Source organism: Bipolaris oryzae, assembly GCF_000523455.1.
Source record: "Bipolaris oryzae ATCC 44560 unplaced genomic scaffold scaffold_337, whole genome shotgun sequence".
Lineage (NCBI taxonomy): Eukaryota > Fungi > Ascomycota > Dothideomycetes > Pleosporales > Pleosporaceae > Bipolaris > Bipolaris oryzae.
Genome location: NW_006911613.1, coordinates 555 through 11,799, shown reverse-complemented (window position 1 = coordinate 11,799; position 11,245 = coordinate 555). Strand labels below are relative to the sequence as shown.

The window sequence follows — 11,245 nt, the reverse complement described above, 5'->3', positions numbered from 1 at the left end:
TATGTGGCGTTGTACAGCCTCATTTTTGAGATCGCTGAGATGGTGTTCGGCGTGCACGAGATGAATCCGTGCACGAGGTGCACGGACACGTTATTTTAAAGCGCCTCGCTACAGGTTGGGAGCGTACTTTTCATACACGCCTTCCAGAAGTATTTACTAGGCACTTTGACAACCTGAACAAACTAGTCCGCAAATTCCACAATGCTATCGAAGTTCGTGCCCACAATACTGGTATCGGATTAGCAAGTCTTCCTATCTTGAAGACACGGGTGCCTATTTGCGAAGAAAATTTCAAGTCGCATTGTACTGAACTTGTCGATAAGATGAAAAAGCTTCAAGGCGATACCAACCGCAATTTTTCACCCTGCATCATGAATATGATGCGCGCTGCATATAACATATGCGCCGCAGAGAGTGGTCAAGGGTCTTTCAAGCGGATGAAAGAACATATGACAGGTCATGTTGAGCTTACTCGACATACTATGTTCCGCAAAGCGGCTCAGAAAGTGGACGAGGATCTTGAAGCCATGTGCAAAACCCTGCAGGGGTTGATGGGAGACAAAGTCAGTCGAATCTTTGACGATTTGGACAAGGACTACACAAGTGCGCTTGGTGATCAACCTACGCGAGTACTGACCAAGGAAGAGCGTGAAGTGAGGTCGGCGACCTGTCAAATCTTAAAAAGTATCGATGCGCAGTTTGAGCCTATCGCCAATGGAGATCTCAGTTCGGTGAATGCAGCCACCGCTACGAATACCCGGGGCGAAGAGCCGGTTGATGAGAGTGCAGAAGAGCATGATAGTATGGAAGATTCAGAACAAGAGTCTTCTGGCGATTCGGAACAAGAATCTTCTGAAGAGGCGGGCGAAGAGTCTTCTTAAGAAACGGGTGGAGAGACTCACAGCGTACGCAAGTCCTTGTGGGAGAAGTTCAAGGCACACAACCAAGCATGTGTTGAGGATGATACGGATGATGATGAGTAGGTCGGTACACTCACATCTACTTGCATCGCTCAGCCGAGCGGGGGGGGATTTTCTTCACTCTTTTCCTTTTATTTACGATGATGACGACAAGTCATGATACTTTACAATAACCCCCCTTCGCTTTCTTGACAGGTCATCCGACTGGCGTTCCTCAAGCTTTTCCGACAGCGTTTTGCAGGCTGGAGCACCGTTGCTATTTAGTTAGGAATGTCAGCTAGTCTGCTGGGGTACTGGTTGGGCAAATGGTGGAGATGCGAACCTTTCAGCCCCTGATTTTGATGAAGAACACAGACGAGTCCATCCGCAGGTTGCACTGGTGTTTCCCGGGCATACGATACGCTTCGCCCGCTGGATGTACTTAGCATGTCAAGATAGTAACACCAGCTACCTGCTCAATAAACGAAATACAAGAACATGGTTCTTTGGGAGAATGCCGTGTGTTGAGTGACGTGATGCGATGAATTGCTAACGCATACTACATATCCAAACAACCCACTCTACGCCCGAGACTAATACGCTCCAAGGCGAAGTGATACTTCTTGAACCAAAACCATAAACGCCGTATCATGATGCCATGCTCAATATCTGTACACAGGGACTGTCTAATCATCCCACTCCTCATCCAAGTTATCTATGAGTCTATCCTCATCCTCATTGCGGCGGCCTCTACGCGCATTATCCTGGCCCAGGGAAACGCGACTGTATCCGCGACGAGCCGGCATAAAGCGAGCGCAGGAAGAAGTCAAGATGACAAACATGTCCTTTTTGTTCAACGTCAGCGCTCAAAGAGGCCAAAAGGGACATTTAAACTAGATCAAACAGCGATACGACCGCCCTTCCGAAAGCACCGGAGTAAACTCACCGTGAAAAAGCGCCAGATACCAGCCCACATGGCATAGTTGGGCAGCTGGCGCCATCCGCGCTGGTGCATAACGGTGCGCTGGTAGACGCAGCCACCAGCGAGATATACGAGCACGGCAATCATGACCATGACACCGAAGACGCCGCCGGGACTCAGCGCCTGCGCTTCCTGGTGTACGCCGCCGCAGGCAAAAGGCGAGCGGCCCTCGAAGAAGTATGCACAGTCGTCTACTGCGGCGACAAAGGACACGGAGGTTTTGGCCAGGGGGTCGGAGTCACAGAGGAGCGAAATGACGGTCGTCTTGCGGCGTTCTTCCGTCTTCTTCTTTCCATCTTTTCCTTTGTCCTTGTCCTTGCCCTTGTCATCGTCGTCGTCGCCGTCGATGATTTCCCGCGAGTCGAGGGCGACTGGCTCGAGCGCGCGCTTGGACTTTGACGGCGAGGAGGGGCACAGCGAGCCACCCGTATAGTTGAGGATGAGTTTGCGACCGCGGAATATGGGTTCCGAACTCTCGAGGCTGTGGGGGTGGTGTTTAGTTAGCATTGCGACTCCAATTTGGTAATGTTTCAGCCTTGGGGAAGGGTGCGCATATAACAATTGTCACCATCGTCGGTCTTTGATGGTATCATTGTTGGCGGGCAGTAGAACTCACCCAATGGCCCATTGCTTGCTGCCCTTTTCGTAGAACGCGCTGACGTTGCGCCAGAGGGCCTTGTCGAGGTCCTGGACCTCGTCGAGCTCTTCTACGACGGGCCCGCAGAAGTTAATGGTGAAGTTTGCGCCATAGTCATAGCCTCTGGCATGCCAGCTGCCCTCTTCAGGCTCCTTCTTGTTGCTCTTCTTGCCATCAGACTCTGAGGGCGCCAGACGGCGCATGGGGTTCAGGTCGAAGAAGCGCTCGGTGGTGGGCGAGATGACGGTACATGGCTTGAGCGGCTTGTCCGAGGCGGCGGTTGCAAAGGGTAGCGCCGAAGCTGCAATGAGCACCAGGACGTGAAGTATGTGTATCATGACGGCGTTGGTCGGCGCACAGCGCAGTCAGGCGATACTTCGATGGTGACGGTGAAGACTGCGATGGACCGATCGCCTACACGTCTTGTCCTTTACAACACGTTGGCTTTCGGAGCTGCCACCCCATGTCGTAGTGGCTTGCACCCGCAGCATCCCTGGCACTCCGGCTGGGACTGGGTGCGGTTAGTGCCGCCAAGCCCAGCCTGTGCGCGTCATTACGGCTGCGAAGCTTCCGACCTCCTCTCCCATCGACTGATTTGTGTGGTCCTGCACCCAACTACATAAGGAGACCCTGTGTCCCCCCTCGTCTATTCACCAGGCGGCGCGTCAATCATCCACTAGAAAAGAGCCTGGGATTGTTTGTTGTTGTTGTGGGACGGAACGCGACGGACCCTTTTTTCCTTTGCTTACGTTTATTTGTTTGTTTGCGCCGTCAGCAGCCATTGAAAGAGCCACAGGACACAATTCAACAGCTGAGACAATGGCAAAAGCAACCGCCGACAAGGGCACCAAGAAGCTCGCCGAGGAGCCTCATGGCTATGAATTTCTAGGACCGTATGTTCCATCTTGATCGAGGACCCTGACTATCATCACGCTAACCGCATTGGCAGTCCTGGAGCCTTCCTCATCTCCTTTGGTCTTCCCCTTCTGGTCTACGTCTTCACGTTTGTGTGCAATGACATCTCTGGATGTCCGGCACCTGTGCTCCTCCACCCTGAGAGCTTCAGCCTGGAACAGCTGAAGAAAGAGGTCGGATGGACCGGTTTCTCTGGTCTGCTCAACACACAGGCTCTCCTTGGTACTCTTGGGTACTACTTCCTGAGCTTAGTCTTGTATCGTTTCCTCCCAGGTGAAGAGTGTGAGGGCACGGAGCTCAGGTCCGGTGGTAGGCTCAAGTACAGGTTCAATTGTAAGTCATGTTCACGTGACAAAAGTTTATTATGCTAATCCGCATCAGCCTTCTACTCTGCTCTCTTCATCATCTCAGTTCTCGCCGCTGGAACCATCGCGCAAGGTGTCGACTTTCCTGTCTGGACTTTTATTCACGACAACTACATTGGTATCGTCACCAGCAATATCCTCATTTCCTACTTCCTTGCCATCTACGTCTATGTTGCTTCTTTCAGCGTCAAGCACCCTAAGGATCCCTCCATGCGAGAGCTTGCAGCCGGCGGCCACACTGGCAACATGCTGTACGACTGGTTCATCGGGCGCGAACTGAACCCACGCATCAACCTGCCCATCTTTGGTGAAGTCGACATCAAGGCATGGTGCGAGCTGCGCCCCGGAATGCTGGGGTGGGTCATCATGGACCTTGCCTTTATGGTGCAACAATACCGCAACTTTGGCCGCGTGACCGACTCCATTATCCTCGTCACCGTTGCGCAAACCGTCTACACCTTTGACGCCCTATACATGGAGCCCGCCATTCTCACCACCATTGACCTCATCGCAGATGGCTTCGGCATGATGCTTTCATTTGGCGACCTTGTCTGGGTTCCGTTTACCTATTCTCTTCAGACCCGCTATCTCTCCGTCTACCCCGTCGAACTCGGCCTGACCGGTGTAGCCGGTGTATTGGCCGTACAGGGTATTGGCTACTACATTTTCCGCGCCGTCAACAACGAGAAGAACCGCTTCAGGACCAACCCCGAAGACCCCCGCGTCAGGTACCTCAAGTACATTGAGACAGCCGCCGGCTCCAAGCTCCTCGTCAGCGGCTGGTGGGGTATGGCCCGCCACATCAACTACCTTGGCGACTGGTTCATGAGCTGGTCCTATGTCCTGCCCACCGCCGTGTCCGGATACGTCATCAAGAATGCGGCTCAGGACCCTGTCACCGCTGCTCAGACCGATGCGCACTTCTTCAAAAACAGCTATGGAAAGTACGTTGTACCGGGTGAGGCCAAGGGATGGGGCATGATCTTCACCTACTTCTTCATTGTCTACTTTGCCATCTTGCTTATCCACCGCGAACGCCGTGACGAGGAAAAGTGCAAGAAGAAGTATGGAAAGGATTGGGATCGTTATGTTGAGCTTGTTCCCTGGAGGATCATCCCCGGTATCTATTAAGCGATGTCCATTCCACTAGGCGGGATAATGAGATGCAGGATGTAGCGCTACCGTTTTCCTTGCGGTTGAAGACGTGCATTCACTTGAGATGATGACATGTTGGATGTAGCGCTACCGCTTTTACTGCGGTCGAAGACGTGCGTCCACTCAGGATGTAGCGCTACTGCTTTGCTTGCAGTTGAAGACGTGCATCCATCTAAACCGTAAAAAGTTACTGTTTTCACACTTTCTACCTTATTTACTTGTAATCTTTTCTACGTTTTAGACACGCATGATGGAATGCTACCGCGCAAGCTCGGTTGAAGACATACATCTCATGTAATTTTGAAGAGAGGTTTGAATAAAGATATATTTTCGAATCTACAAAAAATCTCGCCATTGGCTTTATCAAAACGTTTCGAACGCAGTAGAATATCGTACATGTCGTGATCATGATCATAATCGTAAGCTGAACCAGCAGCCTCAAATCAACCTTCTCTTTTACCCTCCCTCTCTTTTACTCTTAAGAAAAAAAAACCCCTTATCGTACACCGGCACCCTTCCTCCCCACCCTACACCCTTCCTGCCACCTATTCTTCCTTCTACTACTACTACCTGCTCCTCTTTCCCCATCACTCCCCCCCTGCTGCTGCTGCTGCTCCTCCTCCCCCCTCCTCTTCTCAAGCGCATACTTGCGGCCCCCATACCCTCCCAGCACCAGTCCCGCCGCGGTACCCAAACCCGGAAAAATGGCATCACCGATAATTGTGCCTGCGCCCGCTCCAAGGAACGTGTCGCGCGTTTTATGCGACTCCTCGTGCGCTTTGTCGTAAGAGTGCGATTTGTGCGGTTTGTAGCGCCGCGAGTGGGAGTGGGAGTGGCTGTGGTGGTGGTGGTGGTGGCGCGAGGACGAGCGATCACGATCGCTGTGGTCCGAATCGTACGTGCGGTCTCGGGATCGCGGGTGATGGTGGTTTGGGTTGTGTCGTTGCTGGGTAGGCTGAGCGTAGTGGTGATGATGATGGTGGTGGTGATGGCGGCTAGACGGTGGTGGTGGTGGTGGGGAAGGAGAGTCAGAGTCGGAGATTGAGCCTAGGTTTGTGCTGCGGTCTGAGTCTTGGTCTGCGAAGCGGACGCGGGCGGGTTGCGAGTGGCTTCTGGTGGGTTGGAGGCGGGCGTTGAGGTAGCTGCTGTGTTGGCGGTGGAGTTGGGGTTGTGGTTGCGGGAGTGGTGGTGGGGAGGCGAAGTAGCTGCCTGGTGGTGGTGTTTGGGGGTAAGGTGCCATCATAGCTTGTTGTTGAGATGGTTTTTCGGGGTAGGGTTGGTGGGGTGTGTAGGTATTGTGTTGTTTCGGTGGTGGTGGTAGATGAGGATGCGCAGAGTATGATGGAGGCGGCGTGTTCATGTACGGTGATGCCGGTGGTTGCTGGTATAGCGGTGGTTTTGATGAATGTGACTGGTATACATTTGGTGGGTGACTTCCTGGAAGTTCATGGACGGGCTGTGTGCCCATATAGTAGTCCTGCGCTGCCATTTCTTGTAGTGTCCTCCCAGCAAATTGTGGATTCTATTATTACGCGGGATCCTATCGTGAAGTGGGTGAAAAGAAAATATAAAGCGTACTTGGAAAAAAACAGTAGGAAATCCAACAGGCGCCAGGCGCCTTGGAAGGCCTTGGCCAAGTTATATATACCAAGCAAACCCTGAAGGTCTTGTGCATCTGTCACCAGTCATTGCTTAGTACACTTAAGGGACGTCACTGCGATCAACAGGTCTAGTTTCAAATATGCTTAGTACGCATATCGGTACCTTCGGAGAGCTCGGCCAGCCCGTCAGTGGAACAATGACAAGCCCAGAAGAACCGTCCGGATGCTTCCTTTTGCTGCAAGTGGAAAGCGTTTGATTGACGTAATGATTCCCATGACATATTCTCAGTCGACAGGCTTTTTTTTGTAGATTGACGACTATGTACTGGTTCTGATAAGTACAGTGTTTGCAGACTATGAATGCCTTTGAAGGTGACTTTATAACACCAAACGAGGCGAGCCGCGGGCTATGCTGCACGCCAAGAAGACAGTGCAGATTTCCGCTCCCAATGAGCAGCCTCGTCCGTGCTACTTGCGCCACGCAGAAAGCTCGGCGTTAACATTAGGATTTCGTCGCCACACCTGTGCTGACCAATGGTACGCTTAAAGATGCTTCTGCATCTGTGGGTCCATAGTCCTTACGCATGGGCACACCCTCAATTTTCTTAACCTTGTTGCCCTCCTGCCACATGATGTAGCCAGCAGCACCAGACACGCCACAGGCTAGTGCAACAAAAAGTCCCGTGGCCCATGACGGCCTCTGTATACGGTCGTAGTGCCACATGTAGAAGCACAGGCATATCTGAAAGAGTGTGTTCCAAACATTGAACCAGACAACAACGTCCATGGTCCAGCTCTTGGTTGGCGGGGCGCGCATGGCTGTCGGCGGTGGGTCTGGGATCGCCGTGACGGGGATGGGTACAGCAGGGTTCAGAGGGTCGACGTAAGTTGCATCGGCGTCATCTGGTACCTTATCGGACCCAGGAAGTCTAAACCACTCTCGATGTATGCCGGCTAATCGTCGAATGCCCGTCTCGGTGCGCTTTGATCCACCAATCCTCCACCAAGCCCACCAGTACAAGTCGCGGAAACGCCATGGAGCCAGACCAAAACCTGTAACGCAGAAGAGTGCATTAAGGATCTGGGAATCAATCTCCATCCAAATGCGCCGTGGTGAATTGATATCGTCACACGTAGGCTTGCACATGGCCGGTGCGGCGTTGCAGAGAAGAAGGAACAACATGCCACCCCATGCAACAATGTTGAGACAGTACAGTGTGATGAGGAAGCCCGCAGGGGTGAGAAACCACTTCCAGAAGCTCTTGAGACTGATGGCAAGGGTTTGTTTCCATGGGAGTTTTGGTGGCGGAACGTAGCCATTTGTATACTGTCTGTTATGAGTACAATTGCAGAGAGGAGTGAGACATTTGACGTACCCGGCCTGAAGATGTTCTCTTGGGCTGTTGTGACCTGTCGCCATCAGCATACTCGGCTGCTGTGTCAGAACTGTGCTTTGACGATGCGCCGGGTCCAGCATTATGTTGAGCGTCATGTTCTAATATTTGATGTGTGTCTTCTTCGACCAAGGCTGGAAAAGATTCGGCGCCCAACACATTGTTGGATGAGTTCTTGCGTGTCGCAGCATGCGAGGGCTCTGGCTGTTCTGATGCTGCTGTTACAGTCGTAGATGTTCGCGACCCTGACGCACGCCGACTAGCTCGGGACCCTGCTCTACTGCGTTGCGCATGTTCATTCCAGCCATCGGAACCAAAGGAGCCCGTCCTAATGTCTGAAAGAGAGGGTGCCCTGGCTGCAGTAGTACCGGTTGCTGCCCACATACTCGGTGGAGGGTTTGCGTCCATTAGCTTGCCAGTGGCGCTTCGCAGTCTACTCGAGACGGTTGAGGCATTTGTTGATGATCGGTCGCGGCCATTGGTGGTAGGTGACTCTGGGACAGCGTTGGACGTGTCCTGGTTGGCGATACCTGGGGGCTGTGGAAATGGCACCGGCGTGGGTATGTTGCTGTTCGGGGACGCCATGGGTGAGAGAGAAAGTGGTTGGTCGGCGCCCTTGGTTATGTACAGGTTGTGAATATCCCCCTTGCGGCTCAATGTGCCAGCCAAGGTGGTTGATGATGGATAGTGCAGTGCCGCGTTGGCTTGGCGGGATCCTTGCTTTTGCTGGATTATCCCCTACGGCGGTGTATGACGTGTGGTGTCGAATCTGTTGGGGGGATGACTGGCATTGTGTTATCGGGCGCCATGGCACCCTTATACTTTGGCGCGGACATTGCAGACGATGGGGTGGTGGAGGGGCTACTGCTTCGGGGGCGGCTCCTGCGCTGTCGAACCCCAGATCCACCTCCCTGCAGAGTTTGAGCCACACGCTAGACGCATCCTGCAGTGGAAGGACGCGTACAGCCACTCCGCCACAATCGGGACCACTTCTGTCTTGTCGTTGTGTGTGTATGTGTGTCTGTTGTTCACCATACCCAACCATCCGTTGCCAGCAATCCAGCGTTGCGCAGCCCTTGAACTCGACTTGTTGCATGAAGAAATCTCTTATGTGTCATTGTGGAGTTTGATTTGGCGGTGAGGCAATCAAGCAGACAAAATTTGCTACAAGACATGGTAGACTACGCGCAAACAGAGAGACGCTGTATGAACATGAAGCTTCATTTGATGTCATTTTATGTATACCGTGAATCATTTCTCGTGTGCACCGGTGGCACGTACAAAGTTTTAAGTCCAACCCCATCACTGCCCACAGTCACAGAAGCAAGAACTTGGAAGGCAGCACAACAACCATCGAAAGTTAGGCTAGACCTGGCTGCAGTTGAGAGTAGTTTTCAGCAAGCCATACTAAATCGGTGCTAATATGAATGTTAAGGTAAAATGCGCAATCCGTGACTCGGCCATACTATGCTCCCCGACTGCTTGTTTAGAGCAGTGCAAAAGCACCGGCAGCGGCTGCCGCGAGCGGGGCGAGATGGGCGTTAGCATTGAGTGCCACGGCGTTGCCGGTTGCCGTGGGCGCCCCAGAGCTGGTTGGGCTTCTCGTGCTGCCTGTTTGGGACGAAGAGCTGCGTGCCTGGGACGAAGAAGTGCCCGTGGAGGTTACAGAGGCGCCAGTAGAAATGGGCGTCTCGCCGGCAGGAATGGTCATGACGCCAGTGACGGTGGAGAGAGAAGGGTCTGTGATGATGGAGGCGATGGATTCTGAAATGGGCCGAGGCAAGGGGACGGGGGTGCCCAGGCTGGCATTAGGTGTACTGGAGCCTGGTCGAGTCAGTGCGTGGTGCTGGTAGACATGCATTGCATGCCAAGTACTTAGTCAGATTCAAGATACTTACATGGCGAGGGCGGGCACGGCTCCATGAAGCATTCCTCGAAGCAGGACCATGGGTCTTGGGCCGGAACCGATGTCTGGATGGTGAAGGCGCCCTCGCTGGTGGACGTAGGGCTGGCAGAGGGCGAGGCTGTCGTGGAGGCGTCTTGTGCGACGGCGACGCTAGCCAGAAGCAGCAGGACAGTAGAGGCGGAGATGGAGGTAGATGCGAGCATGGCGGCGACTATCTTGAAGGATGGTGCAGTGGTAGTTGGCTGTCTGGCTGCGTCTACAAGAAGAGGGTGATGTGCATGATGCAGCGGCAGCGGCAGCGGGGGGTATAAGAAGGGCGTGTCTGTCGCTGCCTAGGTGAATGCCACGGCCATGGACGGCGGCGGGCTGCTCTCGTGAGTGGTGGGGAGACAGTCGAGATCTTCGCTCCTTCCGCAACCGCGTAGCTTCCTCGTCACCCCAGCAGCCTGCGCACCCTGCGACGCCGTCGACTGCCAATTATCCTCGACCTCGCAGCGGCGCCCAGGCCCGGACATGACGACGTCTGCTGTGCAATGCGCCATCAGAATGGCCGTTGCGCCGGCCCCGCTACAAACCTTCGTATCAGCGTCGTCGTCGCAACATGCTGCCACGACGCACCTTCCCAATGAGATTTCGCTCGCCCGCCAGATCATGCACAATCTCCAGCACCAGCACTACTGGACTGCCCTGTGCCTTCACACGCACTCGCCCATCACAAACGACCCTCTGCCCCGTCCCCTCGTCTCTGGCCTCCCGCCCCGCCGCCTCTACGTCCACCCCGACGAGCAGGTCGAGCTGCTCAAGAAGGCCGACCGCGAGAGAAAGGCCCGCGCACCCGGTGAGCCTGCTGCTCTTGAGGTCAAGGCCGACCCCGAGCGCGAATGGATCCTGCCCACCAGGCTCAAGGAGCAGTGGACATTGCGCAGGCTGGCCAGCGTCTTTGATGCCATTGCCATCATCCCGCCACACGAGACGGATACAACAGACACGACAAGCCCGGCCAACCCGTGGCGGACCACCAAGCGTGTGGTGCTGGCCACGGTCGACACGGATAGCACCGTCGTCTATTACATAGTCCACGATGGCGTGGTCAAGCCTCGCCAAAACTGAGCGCTGTAGAAAAGAAAAGAAACTTGCATTTGCGCCGCTACCCATGTTGAATGTTCAAGGTGAAGGCGTGACTTGAGGTGGCTGGGCCTAGCCACTGAATACTTTACCTATATATACTCTCTCTCTCTCTTGAACTACTATAGTTAGCTAATAAATCTGTCATCTAATAGGTTACAAGCCTAAATTTCTACCATAAAAAACTTCCTCTCCTCTACGCTCTATATAATTCTAAGGCTTTGGCCTTTAGAGAAACATTTGCGTGGAAAACTTCATTGATTCAT

The 11,245-nt window shown here is 53.6% G+C and overlaps 7 protein-coding genes across 7 annotated transcripts; 3 read left to right on the top strand and 4 right to left on the bottom strand.

The window, feature by feature from the left end:
* Positions 1 to 371: 371 nt before the first annotated feature.
* On the top strand, positions 372 to 881 carry COCMIDRAFT_31153 (uncharacterized protein; the record flags this gene model as incomplete). The annotated part of the gene is made up of 1 exon (XM_007695517.1): positions 372 to 881. One exon carries the CDS (start codon positions 372 to 374, stop codon positions 879 to 881), a length of 510 nt encoding a protein of 169 aa, XP_007693707.1.
* Positions 882 to 1,585: 704 nt separating this feature from the next.
* Positions 1,586 to 2,856, bottom strand: COCMIDRAFT_110618 (uncharacterized protein; the record flags this gene model as incomplete). The annotated part of the gene is made up of 3 exons (XM_007695516.1): positions 1,586 to 1,744; positions 1,846 to 2,362; positions 2,498 to 2,856. The coding sequence occupies 3 exons, from the start codon at positions 2,854 to 2,856 to the stop codon at positions 1,586 to 1,588; spliced, it is 1,035 nt and encodes a 344-aa protein (XP_007693706.1).
* Positions 2,857 to 3,337: 481 nt separating this feature from the next.
* On the top strand, positions 3,338 to 4,929 carry COCMIDRAFT_10201 (uncharacterized protein; the record flags this gene model as incomplete). Its single annotated transcript, XM_007695515.1, has 3 exons — positions 3,338 to 3,411; positions 3,468 to 3,766; positions 3,815 to 4,929. 3 exons carry the CDS (start codon positions 3,338 to 3,340, stop codon positions 4,927 to 4,929), a joined length of 1,488 nt encoding a protein of 495 aa, XP_007693705.1.
* Positions 4,930 to 5,449: 520 nt separating this feature from the next.
* COCMIDRAFT_110610 (uncharacterized protein) lies at positions 5,450 to 6,442 on the bottom strand (the record flags this gene model as incomplete). Its single annotated transcript, XM_007695514.1, has 2 exons — positions 5,450 to 5,899; positions 6,044 to 6,442. 2 exons carry the CDS (start codon positions 6,440 to 6,442, stop codon positions 5,450 to 5,452), a joined length of 849 nt encoding a protein of 282 aa, XP_007693704.1.
* Positions 6,443 to 7,056: 614 nt separating this feature from the next.
* COCMIDRAFT_10199 (uncharacterized protein) lies at positions 7,057 to 8,533 on the bottom strand (the record flags this gene model as incomplete). The annotated part of the gene is made up of 2 exons (XM_007695513.1): positions 7,057 to 7,881; positions 7,931 to 8,533. The coding sequence occupies 2 exons, from the start codon at positions 8,531 to 8,533 to the stop codon at positions 7,057 to 7,059; spliced, it is 1,428 nt and encodes a 475-aa protein (XP_007693703.1).
* A 901-nt stretch (positions 8,534 to 9,434) lies between these two features.
* On the bottom strand, positions 9,435 to 10,057 carry COCMIDRAFT_31148 (uncharacterized protein; the record flags this gene model as incomplete). Its single annotated transcript, XM_007695512.1, has 2 exons — positions 9,435 to 9,772; positions 9,847 to 10,057. The coding sequence occupies 2 exons, from the start codon at positions 10,055 to 10,057 to the stop codon at positions 9,435 to 9,437; spliced, it is 549 nt and encodes a 182-aa protein (XP_007693702.1).
* Positions 10,058 to 10,367: 310 nt separating this feature from the next.
* Positions 10,368 to 10,964, top strand: COCMIDRAFT_41776 (uncharacterized protein; the record flags this gene model as incomplete). The annotated part of the gene is made up of 1 exon (XM_007695511.1): positions 10,368 to 10,964. One exon carries the CDS (start codon positions 10,368 to 10,370, stop codon positions 10,962 to 10,964), a length of 597 nt encoding a protein of 198 aa, XP_007693701.1.
* Positions 10,965 to 11,245: the final 281 nt, after the last annotated feature.